Below are 14329 nucleotides of genomic sequence, written 5' to 3'. Positions count from 1 at the left end.
ACTGAAGGCCTGCTCCAGGAGGCACAGCTGGAGAAGCATCAGGGGATGCAGAGCCAGAGCATCACAAACAGAAGCTATATGCTTGTAAAGGAGAAGCAGGAATAAATCTACTGATCTAACACAGCAATTTAACAAAGACTTAACGAGATCCAAAATGGCAAAGCACATTATTTACTGCACAGAAAGTAGCATTAAGCACTTACCCAAGAAGCTTTCATGTGGAATCATAAGGTTCAGAGTTGATCTTCTTGCTTTCTGCACACTTTCTCAAAGTAGCAATGTAGTGTGTATCTATTTGGTATCTAAATTGAACATTTGCAAAATGCCTTTTGAAATAGGATATTATCGTAATAATTCTTATCCTCTCTGGTTACAGCAGTGTTACACCTGGAAAGGTTATCACACTGAAAACAGAAAAAGAAACAAACAAGGAAGGAATGCTCACTTGCATTGGAAGATGCAAGTTCACAGGAAAGACTCCACAGAGGAATGATCTCTAGCAAGAGATCCTTCCCCAGTGGCAGTCAGCCCTTAAATGGGATCTAAGAGAGGTGCAGCCAGGCTCCACCCCTTCTGCTCACACAACTGAATTGCCTTCACCTGTGCTCCCAGGGCTGACCGGTCCTTTCCCCAGGTGCTCAATCAGTGCTTCAGGCCATAACTCAACAGTTCCATACCAGCAAACAATGAAAATCAGCAGTACATTTTCAAAGGACTCACAGCGTAAATTCCAGTTATCACGGGGTTTTCTGTTGAGAATATGCTGTCAAAAGGAAAACAAGACCTATAGCATACAGAGTAACTATTTTGATTTTGACAGAGAATGATCGGCAGGCATTCCCTGTTAGCTAGTTCTTTAAACCAGAAGTTACAGAGGATATTTGTATCCAGATTTGTATTCTCTCCCAGATACCTGCTGGGAAATTCAAATTTTCAATTTCAATAAAAAAAACCAATGCAATGTTCCTCAGACTTCTCTCACACAGAAACACTGCCACGTGTTTGCAGAAATCATTACCAAGGATATTTAATGTACTTTCACATGTGTATTTGTTGTGAAGGCAGAATTGCATGCTAAAGTATGAGCAGCTTGTAAATGTACAGAAGCTGTAAAAAACACATCAAACTGTAAATAACCAAAGCCACGCCAGAATGAGGTGGATCCTGTGCCTTGAAGTCTGTAACACTGACTGACCCTTGTTTGGCATCTTCATAATTTTCACAGCACTCTGAGGTTCCGCACTGATGATGATGTTTTTCACCTGACCTCACATCACAATACAGTGCAAGAAAGCAGCACCAGCACAGGTGAAAACAGAAAAGAATCTGTAAGACCCCATCAGCATCTGTGAAGCATTATCACCAGAACAAACAGCTGTAGGCCATTTGATTTTGGGGTTCTCCTCAAAATATTCAGGCTCTACCTGACTTCCAAGCTTCCAAATGACAGATGAATGAGTTGCACTAAGAGGTGTTACTTTTGCTGTGTCATTCATGCCACATGTTGCAGTATCTTAGGGATGCAATATACAAAGACCAACAGGCACTCAGCTAGCATCATTTGTTTAATAAAGTCTTTTCTGTATTTAAAAAAGTTTACAAGACAGATGTGTTTCGCATGATAAACAACTAGCGCCTGATCTTCCCTTTTAATAACTTAATCCATGCAGAAAGACTAGACTGCCTAACTTGGTGATACACAGCAATTGAACAGTATGCCAAAATATACACAGACCTTCATGCTGAGATGGAAACAGATAGCACGTGACATCATAGAGCTGCAATCAAAGTACAAGCTTGCTCGAATGACTTTTAGAATTCAAGTGTAAGTTTAAGGAAAAACCCTGATTTATTTTTGAAATGTAGCTTATGTACCAAGAGTGAATGTTCTGCTACAATCTGCCTACAGCCATCCTTCATTCAGCAGTCATGTGAAAACACATACACAGAAATGTTACAAGTCCTTTTTACTACTGGTACTACACATTAACAACTGAATCTGATAGCATTGCTTTGGTTGTTTCAATACAGAATGATGTAATTTTCTATTGTCTTAGCTCTGCTTTTCCATTTTTATCCAAAGTCCTCAAAGAGTGGTGCTGAGGTGAATGTCTTTTAGGTCTCTCTTCAAGGATCCAGTGCAGCTTTTGTATGAGAAACTGTGGAAGGCAAAAAACAGAAACATGACTGGAGACTCAGCATAAAAGTACAGGATTCCTTCTACCCACATAGAGAAAAGTATCTTGATTCACTGTCACAGCACATAAATTTAATGCTACGTTATAACATTTTAGGAATGTTCAGCAATCTGGATTTTCAAATCCTATTGGAAAGCTCAGCCAGATTAGAGCGCTCTAGAGTGCAAATTCCTGCCCTCTAAAATGTTCCTCTATCAACATAAAACCCAGAAACAGGAGGTGAAAGCTTGTATTCCTGTAGCACAGCTGTAAGGCCAACAGCTGCTGAGAAACAGTACATTTTTGCTTAATTTCTTAAGAAAATTTTCTCCTTTCCAATGTGACTATCATCTCCACTATTGAAACAGGTGAACTGAGCATAAAGCCCAAAAGAGCAGAACTCATGTGATTCCAGTTATGGTATTTACATGACAATCCAGTATTATCTGCCATCTAATGAACGAAACCATTTCACACCACTCTTTAAGCTGTTCTCCATGAGGCCAGAGGAAAAAAAAAAACAAAAAAAAACACCTGGATTTGAAAGTTTCTTTGATTCTTTTTCCAGGTCAATCCAAAACAACAGTGTATTTCCAGAAATCTACTCAACATGCCTTATTCAAATTAATTCAAATTACTATCGTACAGGTAATAATATGGACTTCTATAAAGCAGACATCACGCCTGTCTTACCACTCCAGAAGTTTGAGAAGAGGGGAGAGGGGAGGGGAAAGATCTGAGTGATGTGTGATATTGAAGAGTATAAAACATGCACCCTAGGGATAGGAAAATGAGGGAAAGGCTAGATCTAAACTTTGCAATGTTGTTCCCACTTAAACTGCCAAGTGAGGGCTCCATTGTGCAGATGAGGGAAATAATGCTTTCCTGGGTTCTTGGAAGCTCAAAATCAGCAACATAGCACATTTATTTAAGAAAAATAAAGATAAAAATAATTAAGAAAAGGAAAGCTGCAGCTTCCAGTTCTGGCCTATTTCCAATTTTGCACCTTCATTATTGGAGATTATTTATTTATTAGGGTATTACAAATAGTGGAGGCTGTTCCACAACGACCAGGCTGTTAGGTGTAGACAAAAGAAATCATGCATCTCAGCTCTGAAGGACACAAAGTGGGATTCTAAGTTAAGTTACTGCTGTGCTGTAAGACCAACATTTAGAATTGCGGCCTCAGCCTGAAAACAGTCGCAGCTGGGCCAGACTCAGGATGCACACTTCCAGCCAAACACACAGCTGGGAAGCAGTTTTCACCCACATCTCCATTCTGGCAGGCCAACTGCAGATCAAAAAGGAGGTTACCCACCAGTAACATTATTGGGATTCCACCTTTCAACACTTCTAATGCAGCTCTCAGCAGAACCCAGGTACTGCTTCAGTAAAGCACCCAGGGTTTGAGACTGCCAAATGGGACTTCACAGGAATGAAAAAGCCATACCTGAGGCCTGCTTTGGATGAGCTACGGCTCTCTTTCCGAAGACACATCTCCTTCAGCTCCACTGCTTGCACTGGGGTCATCTTTGTTACGGGGGGCATTTCTTTCTCTACTTGATTCAGAGGGTACCTTGGTTCTGGTCTTCTCTTTTCTTTGTTGTTGCTTTTCAAGTTTTGCCAGCTACTCACAAAGCAAGGACAGTGAGGAAACACTTCTGAAATAATCTGATTTCAGAAGACAGTATGTCTAAAAAACTGTAAATGAGCATTTGCAGCACACTTGTATCTCAATTCATAATACGTATGCATGGATCAGCAAGACAGAAAAGGAAAAACAATAATAAAAAACAAGAAACAAAGAAACAACCCAACAAGGCGTGGATTGCCAGATATTTGGAGAGAACAGTGAACTACCATGCAACAACATGATCACCTCCCTAAGTAAATTGACTTCCCTCTGCTTTCCAGAGCTTCTTTCCTGCTCACCAGAACATGCCAACATGAGAAAGAATAAAACACAAGGACCAAAAGTGGGAGCTGGATTCCACCAAGCTCCTGTTGTGTCTGGGTGGCAGTTTTGAAGTTGCCAGGTTTCTAATAACAGAATAGCTCAAGTTCAGTCACCCAGTACACAAGAAGACTTATATTTATAATAACAGAAAAAGAGATATCCGAATCTTAGCATTACACAGGACATAGAGTAACCATTTCAGATCAGCTTGGACAAAACCTTCAGCTAGCACTGCCTTGCTACCTCCCTTATTAATGTTTTCAGTGCTCCCAGTAGAGTCAAACTAAGCTGGTATTATTTTTACATCTCCCCCATTTTTCAGAGAAGCAGGCTACAGTAAGCTTTGGGGACACTACAAACTGAGAGTCACTTACATCACTATGGACACGCTGTGTAGTTCATCAGTTTCGTTAATTTCCATCATTTTCTGATTTTCTCAAGTGCTTCCATGACAATTCCCCCAAGATAAATCATACTAGTCATAGAATCAATTCAGTTAAGTATGTGTGCTGATTATGAATTAGACTGGCTTGTGGAAGATGCATAAGACGTAAATCTGAGCTATGAGTCAGTATGAGCTTTGAGGACAGAACGAGGAGCCTCAAGAGGATGTACAGCATCCCCTTGTATCTTATCCCACACACACACCATCCTTACACACCTGTACGCATGTACTTCCAAGCTGACACAGGATATCTTTAATTAGTTTTATCAGTAATTACAGAGTACCCCCCAGCACAAAGCCAAATCAGTCAAACCTAGAAACAGCTGTTGCAGTGTGTATCCCATACTTTCACTGCAGCACCAGGCTGCTAGCAGTGATCTTTACTAACAGTGGTGCAGAAAATGATGTAACAGTACATCATCAATCCAACAGTATAACATAATCCAACTGTTATTAGTCCATTAGTCCAATGTACTGTTGGACATAATCCAACAGTACAACAGAATCCAACAGTAGCATGTTGGTCTGTAATTTATCTCCACATTAAATTTCATAGTTTCTGTAAACTACATGATTACTAATTAACATAGAAATCCACTCTTCTCTAAGTAGTATCCTTCTCTCTCTTATTAATGGAAAGAAAGAAAAAACAAAAAGCCTCGTGTTACGGGACACAAACCCACATACATGATATATATTTGTTCATACATATTACAGAGAGGCAGAAAGGGCTCAATATATGACAGCTTTACCAACAGCATGCCAGTATCGATAACAAGCATTACCAATTCAAACATGCCTACGCTGGCCATCTTCCAAGATGGTCTTGAGGGCAAACAGCACAACTTCTGAAATACATGCAGTTATATATGTACATATTTTCTTATGCACAGAGTGACCGTACGCTCTGCTGAAATCTCTGTAGTATTCATATTCTAGAGTAAAGAGTAAGCAACAGATTGTCTCTAAGGTTACTACAAGAGACCTCAGAAATTACATAGCTCTGTAACTAGTTTAGCAGGACAAGGGGAAATGGCTTTAAGTTGAGGGAGGGAAGATTTAGGTTGGATGTTGTCAGGGGGAAGTTCTTTACTGTGAGAGTGGTGAGGTGCTGGAACAGGCTGCCCAGAGAGGTTGTGGATGCCCCGTTCCTGGAGGTGTTCAAGGCCAGATTGGATGGGGCCCTGGGCAGCCTGGTCTAGGATTAAATGGGGAAGTTGGTGGCCCTGCATGTGGCAGGGGGGTTGGAGATTTGTGGTCCTTGAGGTCCCTTCCAACCCTGGCCATTCTGTGATTCTGTGATAGTTTGAGAACAACGCAGTGCAGAAACACAGATGGCAAACAGAACAGCAGATGTTCAGACGTAAATCCAGATCTGTGCCCTGTAGGATCCCCAAGGCTCTAGGCATGACTACTCAATCTCTCCCTCAGAGGGCAACATCTTTAACAGTAGAAGAGAAAAACAGGAGCTGTAATAACCTTGAATATTTAGAACAACACCCACGTGGGCATGAGCTGACCAAAGAAAAATGACACAAGTTAATTTATACGAGAGAGGAAGATCATTTGATAAGCTGTATTAATCCTTGTCTTATTATGAATGGAATTTAATGCCTTCTGTTAAACTATAACAAAGGTAAAATTCCTAAGTGTAGTTTCATCCATCTGAAACTCAAACAATACTGAAATGAATAAAGATTTGTGCACATCTCCATGTGTGTTCTCCACTGTGTCCATGCAGCACAATCAGTCTGTGCACTACAGTTCAGATTAAATATAAAGATTACTACAGAGATTAAATATACAGTTCTTTGTACTCACAAAATACAGATTCATCTTTATTATGCAGGCAATAAAAGAATTACCCATCTCTTAATTTTTTTCATTTCCTTGCTTATGGAGAGCTTGTGTAATTTAAGAGGACACTGTAAGAGCACTCTGTCAGAAAAGAGCAGACTGCACGCTGAAAAAAACCAGGGCAGCTAACTTTTGGTATTACAATGAAGAAAACTTCAGGCAGGCAACTCCGGTTCAATGTAACCAATGCTCTTCACACAAATACAGAGCATGCTGACACCCATCTCATCTGAAGAACTATCGTGAGCTACTTGTGTCTATTGAGTTGCCGGAATGCAATCAGAGAAAAGCAATCAAGCTGGTGAAGGGACCAGAAAACAGAACACATGAGGAGAGGCTGAGGGAAATGGTTAGTCTAAAGAAGAGGAGCCTGAAGGTAGAGCTCATCTCTCTCTACAATTACCTGAAAGGAGGCTGCAGTGAAGATGCTGCTGGTCTCTGTTCTGAGATGATAAGTGATATGATGTGAGGAAACAGCCTTAAGTTGTGCCAGCGGAGGTTTAGAGTGAATATCAGGAAGAATTTTTTCAGGGAAAGACTGGTTAAGTAATGGAATGGGCTGTGCAGAAAGGTAGTGGAGTACCCATCCCAGGGGATATTTAAGCAATATGTGGAGATGGCACTTATGGCCATGGTTTAGTGATGGATTTCATAGCGTTAGGTGACGGTAGGCTTGGCAGTCTCTATTGTCCTTCCCAACCTAAATGATTCAGTGATTCTGTGTGCAGCGTAGCTATGTCTGCAGAAGCAATGAAAAGTTCAACATTGTAACATAAGATCAGACATCTTCTATCTTGAGCTTTGACATGCAGTTACACTAAAGACAAAAAATGTGCACAGGATTAGAATCAGCAGTTCTCACCCTCCTATGATAGTCTTAACTGCAGACATAGCAGGACTAACGTGGAAAACAATTTCATATGTAAGCCTGCAAATGCTGACCCTTTTATCTAAAAAACACCAACCAAGATCAGTTGTTCAGAAACTGTTGGCCCCCTGCCAGCAGTCAGTACCTGTGCTACCCTTCTGTGGGGATCAGTATCTCGTCTGACCCAACTTCTGTATTTCTGAAGCATGGAAGAAAGCAGAAATGTCTTGGAATATTTCAAGTGTTTGAGATTATATTCCTTGTGACAATACACAAAAATGCAAGAGTCCTCAGAGCATAGAAAGTACCTTTTCTTTCCTGTCGCTGTACCATGTGTATTTTATATTGCTGAGACACTGCCAATAAACATAAACAAATTTCAAACTATGTCAACACTGCTCTGCTCTGAATGAATTGCCCAAAACACAGAATAATAGTTTTAACAGAGGTGAACGTTTACATTAGATTGACAGCTCTTAAGCTCAAAGTAGAGCTTTCTTCTCTGCCATCCAGATTTTTACACGCTATTTCCTGGGCAAATCAGCAGCAGCTCAATTCCTCTGAGAGGGGATGTGAGTGCTTATATCCACACGCAGCTGTTAATCCACATACAGAGCTGCTGCTGCTAATTATGTACAGCTTGGGCTGATAACACTTTGTGCTAAGCTGTGAGATTTCAGACAGACAGGGAACAGGTGAGTTCCTCCTCTAGGCAAAACATCACAAAAGGATGCAGAATAGAATTTGAAGGTAAAACAAAGCCAACTCCAAAGCAAGATACTTCAGCCACTATGCAATTATTTTACTTTTCAGAGGCTGCATGGAAAGCATAAAATCCTCATGTCCAAGGGAAGCTGTACTGCCTCATAACAGGAATGCTTCCCTGGGATAATGCAATGGTTTCACATATTTGTGTCACATAAAGGCAGATGTACACCTCTGCAGTGAAGGCATAACCTGGACACCCATTTCTTGCAGACAGTCTCTCTGGTTTGCTTACCTGTTTAGGGTCAACAGCAGCAGCTGGGGACTCCAGTTCTATTGTTACAGGCCCATCATTCTGGATGTGTACCTGCATGTAGGCGCCAAACTTGCCATCTGAAGAGGGAAGAAAAGGAAGTGGTGAAAAAATAGCATTTACCAAAATCCTTCCCAAATGTGCTACTGGAGGAAAGGAATAGGAAAGACAGAGGAAATAACAGCCAACTAATAAAGTGCAAAAAAAAAACACTTAAAAAAAAGTCTCCATGCACTTAGCTCTGTGCTCTGATCCAGTGACAATAAATGCACAGCTAAGTACAAAGATGTCCACATGCTCACAAAACAGAATTACCTGCAGATAATCATGGTGCTCACAGTTTAGGATAGGCAGGATAGCTCTCTCATGTAGGAGCTAAAATTGTAAAGGATGTAGCAGATAAGTCTAGGGCTCTAGTCCAGCTAGCCAGGCTGATGGTTTGAAGAAATCTTATATATGGACAAAGGACTGAAAAAAGAAAGAAGCTTTTGAAACACTTGACATTGACTACTCTGGAACATGGAACACTGGTTTGCAGGTTGATCCTAATCTGACAGAGCAACTCCTGCGTTCCTGTCTGCAGTGTAGGCTTTGTCAGAATTTGGTAACATGAGGAGATATTCCAGACCCAACTCTGTCCTGTAAGTCTGCCAGAAGTTTGGTATTTACTCAAAAGTAAAAAGGAAGAAGGCTTGTTTGGGCCATATCTGAACAGATCTACTACTCAACTGCTTTTCCAAAGGCTGCATGCCACAAGTCACTGTGACTCAGAGAGACAAACTTTGGCAAAGCCAAGCACTGCAGCACCACAGAAGAGATTGCTGGCAGCCCAGCAGCTGAGGAAAAGGTTCCTGGGCCTTTGGCTCGTTATTCATCAAAAAGATTAAAAAGCTACTGTCAAAATACAAGATGTTTGAAAGCATATCAGAAACAGAGCATTTTCCAAGTCTCAAGAAGAAAGATGTAAATATTTAGAGATAAGTCCATTTTTATGGCCCTCTTTTTGGTGAAAGCAGTCTCATGCTTGCTTTTAACTTTACCTGGACATAAACGTCCAAATCGACCAAATCTTAGCAGAGCAAATCTTATTCCCACTGACTTCTCAGGAAAGTTAAAATTCAAAAAGCACCTGGTCTAATGAATTCAGAGCATAAGCTGTATGGTATGGACCAAAAGGGATGCATAGAAGGGGTATGAGAAGTGCATTCCTTCTCACCACCAAATGTTAACTGGAGGATACACCAAGCCATTGGAAGGCTGACACCAGACAAGCATCTGACACATGCATCTCACTGCGCCTCATCGGAAAGCACTGCTTAATAAGGCTGGGTACCTGGGATAATTATCTGTCACCAATAGTCAAAGTGAAGCTGAATACCCAAAGCTTTCTCTAGCTAGTTTTCTTCCTCCCAGTTTTTCCACTTCAGTCTGTTAATAATCCATTTAAACACACACACTTCTAGATTCTTGTCTTTTGGACAATTGTACCAAAAATTTAAGTTTAAATCTGCAAATGGCCAGAAATCAAACAGAAAAGATTAAGGGTGGATAGAGAACAAAAGGACAGGGAAGCCAGGTGTTTTCTGGTGAAGAGAAAACTGCTGTAGAAATGGTACACATTTGAGAAAAGATAGTCTAAATGAAATGCTGTTTTCAAGTACCACATTACAATTCCCACTATCATCATTATCACTTATCAAAATGTAAAAATAAAGTGCCAGATTAAGATGCACTGTTCACCACACAGTTGTGATGCCTTCGAGCCTGCCTAACAACCTAAGTCTCAGAAGAAATGTTCTGGGTTACTCTAGAACAAAGATATCCAGCCTTTGAGCAAGCCTGGCATCACAGCTTATTCTCACAGTCACAGCCTCTCTGGGTTACACCATCATTCCTGTTGAACAATTGCTGACATGAGAACATCTAAACGTCAAGGCGTTCCGGAGGAATGCCAGGAAATGGTGTGGCTAGAGGAAGGCCAGATGGATCACCTAACATCCCCTCACTTACTGCTGCATAAAGACACCTCCTTTGCAGCACAGACAGAAACTCACCAAACAAAGCAGCGATCACAGAAAAGCACTTACACACAAAGTCCACTGGTCACAGCAAGGACATTACCAACCTTTTGCCCTTACCTTTAATAAGCTCTGGTTTGTAGGCTTTTCTTAGCTGCTCTAGGAAGTTGTTATAAAAACTCTCCGCCTGCTCTGTGGGCATTGCCATGTGGTAGTCAGGTTTGTTTCCCTTAAGGATGCACTGGAGAGTGAATTGGCTCACACACAACACTTCGTACTGTTTATCCATCACACTTTTGGACCAGTGCTTCCCACTTTCATCTTCAAACACTCGCAAGTTTAAGATCTTCCGAACCCTGGGAGAAGAAAAAGACTTCTGAAGTTTCTCAGTTGACCCATTAAGGATCACCAGGTGCAGGTAATACCTGCCACACTGGAAGAGATAAAAGGGATGGCAGACACACATTCATTCTGCCACCACATAACACATTTCCCTCGTCCCTTCCTTCCTAAATCACAGACATCTCCTCACATTAGGCAGAGCCATAACTAGCCATTGGTTGTACTTCATGCTTTTATAGAGCACAAGACAGGGACGCAACAACTGCACATTACAGAGTGTCATAAAGATGGTGCAGTAAGTAAAAAAGCTTACTCTTCACTCTCTGATTTTATATGTCACAACATTACTCAACGTGCACAGATTCGGAAATTTTAATCCTCCTACTGCACTGTCAAATCACACTCAGCATGACTGAAATGAAATGAGATCATCTTAAATGATATTTGTTTCCAAACATGATTCACATCTCCTCCTCCGTCTCCTCCTCGCACGCTTCCCACGTGCTTCGCACGCTTCCCAGACAACAACCCAGATGACAACAGCACTTTTTCATCAGGATGACAAGGAAGGCAGTCAGCAGTGCAGAAGTACAGGTGGCAGCGAAGCAGGGACTGGAACTTGTCCTTAGGGCTGGAGGTAGCGGCTGGAAGTGACTGGCTTGAACTAAGACAACAAGGATCAGGGGACTTTCACAAACGCAGTCTTGCAACCTCACCTATGGTTCAACTCTGATACCATGAGTGTATGCACGTCACTCTCCATTCTTCTGTTTACTCTTTTAGCTTCACATCTTCAGCACCTACCAACAATTAAGTGCAACGAGTGCAAAGCAATTCAATTGCAGCCATGAGCCAGATCTTTTACACTGCACCAGAAGTGAGGCACTTCGCATAAAACAAAGCTGCGACTTCACTATGAGCCAGCTTCAGGCTTTTCCATCATTAAGGTACAGTCAAATTATATACATATATATCCTTGCCCATTTTTGCATGCCAGAGACAAACAGAAATGAAGTAAGTGGATGGTTAAAAGTTTTGAAAGGCCTGGTACACAGACTTCATTCATCATCACTGCTGTATTTTAATGACAAAGATGTCTGCTGTCTCACTATTGAAGTTTCCTTCGATAGCATGTGAGACTGCTTAAGCTGATTTCTTCTTATTTGTTGTTTTCAGATATCAGGTTCTCATCTTTTCTGTGTCAGCTTTCCAAACATCCTGGTGCTGTGAGCACAGTTGTTATTGATCACACCCTCGGAATATTCAGAAGCATCTTTCATATGATAAAGTATTAACGAGAAACAACAAGAGAGCAAATGTTACACACTGAAGAGACAAACAGTAAGACAAGGCATGGGAGATTGTCTTAATAAAAGTGTCTTCAGCTTTGCTACCATTTTCTACAAGTTTCACATGTGAGATCCCTACAGACCTTTAATTCGCACCCTCACTCTACTTTCTCTTCCACATCCAGCAGACGTATCACCCTCATTCACATTCTTGTCTCTTCACCGCTTGAATGAGCACGTCTTCTTTTTGAATAGGTCTTTGTCTCTACTACCTGCTTCTTCTTTGCCTTCATAAGAATTGAGATCAGTCCCTGAACGATAAAAAGCCTGAAGAAATAGAACAACTGCCTGGAGAGCTCTCCCCTGCACGTGTTTGGTGGTAGAACTGCAATACTTTGTGGCCATAGAAAGGATGGCAGAGTCAGACCTCTAGACTGCCCAAATTAATCTTTATAGAAAAGTAACTGATGAGATTACCCAGTCTTTCGGAAGAACAGAACTTCTCACATGCAAACTAATGTGAGAAGTCCAAGGTTTCTGATATATCTCAAACATGAAGAGTGAAGGCCTTTAGGGTAAACCCTTATAGAAAAAGGGCAGATATTCAAATAACAGAGATCAGAAATAAAAACAATGTGTTGATTCTTCCTCCTTGAGACTTTCTGTGATAAAAACCACATAGGAAATAGAAAACTGCTTGGCATAGAAAGCAAACTCTAATTAAATATTAGCTCCCCAAGTAAAATCCGAACAGGAATTAACGCAGGCTAACCCGCATATTCCAACAGAAAGAGTGCCTCATTTCCATAGCTACAGAATAGGTACCACCAAATCAAAAATGCTCAGGCAAAAGAAGAGAAAGTGAAAGGAAATATGTGACTTACATGTGCTCCAGCTCTCTTTGTGTATCTTCTAAAGAAATGCCCAGCAGCACACAGAGGCCTCGTCCTATTGAACTTATCTGTTCACCACCCACTGGGAAAGGGGAGGAAAAAAAAGTAAGACGAAATCACAGAATCACAACCAGATCAGAGCACCGTCCAGCCTGACCTTGAATGTTTCCAAGGACGGGGCATCCACCTCCTCTCTGGGCAACCTGTGCCAATGCCTCACCATTCTTACTAGAAAAGCTTCTTACTTACATCAAACATAAATCTCCCCTTTCAGTTTGAAACCATTTCCCCTTGTCCTATCACAACAGATCCTACTAAAGAGTCTGTTCCCTTCTTTCTTACAGCCCTCCTCTGGATACTGAAAGGCCACACTCAGGTCTCCCTGGAGCCTTGTCTTCTCCATGCTGAACAGCCCCAGCTCTCAGCCCGTCCTCGTGGGAGAGGTGTTCCATTTCTTGGCTCATTTTTGTGGTCCTCCTCTAGATACACTCCAACCAATCTACACCTCTCCTGTACTGAGGACTCCACATCTGGACACAGCACTCCAGGTGAGGTCTCACAACACAGAGCAGAGGGGTGAGATCACCTTCCTTGCCATCCTGGCCACGCTTCTTTTGATGTAGCCCAGGATACAGTTGGCCTTCTAGGCTGTGGGGGCAAAAGCTGGCTCATGTCCAGCTTGCCATCCACCTGTGCCCACAGGTCCCTTTCAGCAAGGCTGTGCTCTATGCATACACCCCCCACTTGTACTGATAGTGGGAGTTGCAATGACCCAGTTACAAGACCTTGGCACCTGAGTCTGTTGAACCTCATGAGGTTTACTTGGGCCCCATGTTGGAGCCTAGGTCCCTCTGGATGGCATCTCATTCCTCAGGCTTGTCAACCACACCACGCAGCTTGGCGTCGTGCACAAACTTGCTGAAGGGGCACTGGATCCCACTGCTGATGTCTGATAATGACATTTCAGAGTACTGGTCCCAGCAGCGTCCGTTAAGAGACACCACTTGCCACTGATCTCCTCTCCATTGACCACCACTCTCCATGTTCGATATGAAGAATTTTAACTACAATTGGACCAGCAGCACTAAGCACAGCAGCAACACAACACTCTCCCACCTTAGGAAAATGACCCGACTGAATTCAGTAAGCATTCTTCATTTCCGTGCCGCACCACCCCCAGCAGCTGCGAGAAAGTCACGCCTGTTCGGGCCTCTTACTCCTTATCTGAAATAAGACTTCGATCAACGCCCAGCTCTGACCCTCCCGCTGAGAACAGAGCTCCTTAACGGCGGTAAAAACAGAAGGCAAGAGACCGCAGGCGGCACGGAAAGGCGACTCGGGCAGCGCGGGAAGCACAGCGCCGGGACACCCGAAAGCCACGCGCCAACCATGGCGAAGCGAGGGGTGCTCTGAGGGACCGCGCCGAGAGGAGTGCGGACGGGGGCCCGGCCGCGGGGCGGGGGGA

General features: G+C 42.4%; 1 protein-coding gene across 1 annotated transcript in view; it reads right to left on the bottom strand.

Annotated features, from left to right (window-relative positions):
* Nucleotides 1–1552: 1552 nt before the first annotated feature.
* DTD1 (D-aminoacyl-tRNA deacylase 1) overlaps nt 1553–14329 on the bottom strand; it is a 13027-nt gene continuing 250 nt past the window's right edge. The window contains exons 2-6 of the mRNA XM_042878619.1: nt 12856–12946; nt 10461–10696; nt 8305–8402; nt 3628–3804; nt 1553–2159 (exon numbers count right to left, since the gene is read on the bottom strand). Coding sequence (XP_042734553.1) covers nt 3649–3804; nt 8305–8402; nt 10461–10696; nt 12856–12946 — 581 coding nt within the window. The 3' untranslated portion in view covers nt 1553–2159; nt 3628–3648. The remainder of the gene's footprint in view (nt 2160–3627; nt 3805–8304; nt 8403–10460; nt 10697–12855; nt 12947–14329) is intronic.

The sequence above is a fragment of the Lagopus leucura genome, unplaced genomic scaffold (genome assembly GCF_019238085.1).
Source record: "Lagopus leucura isolate 7727_CA_CO unplaced genomic scaffold, USGS_WTPT01 Super-Scaffold_73, whole genome shotgun sequence".
Taxonomy (NCBI): domain Eukaryota; kingdom Metazoa; phylum Chordata; class Aves; order Galliformes; family Phasianidae; genus Lagopus; species Lagopus leucura.
The sequence above is the reverse complement of the archived record's forward strand: the minus strand, read 5'-3'. Positions and strand labels throughout refer to the sequence as shown.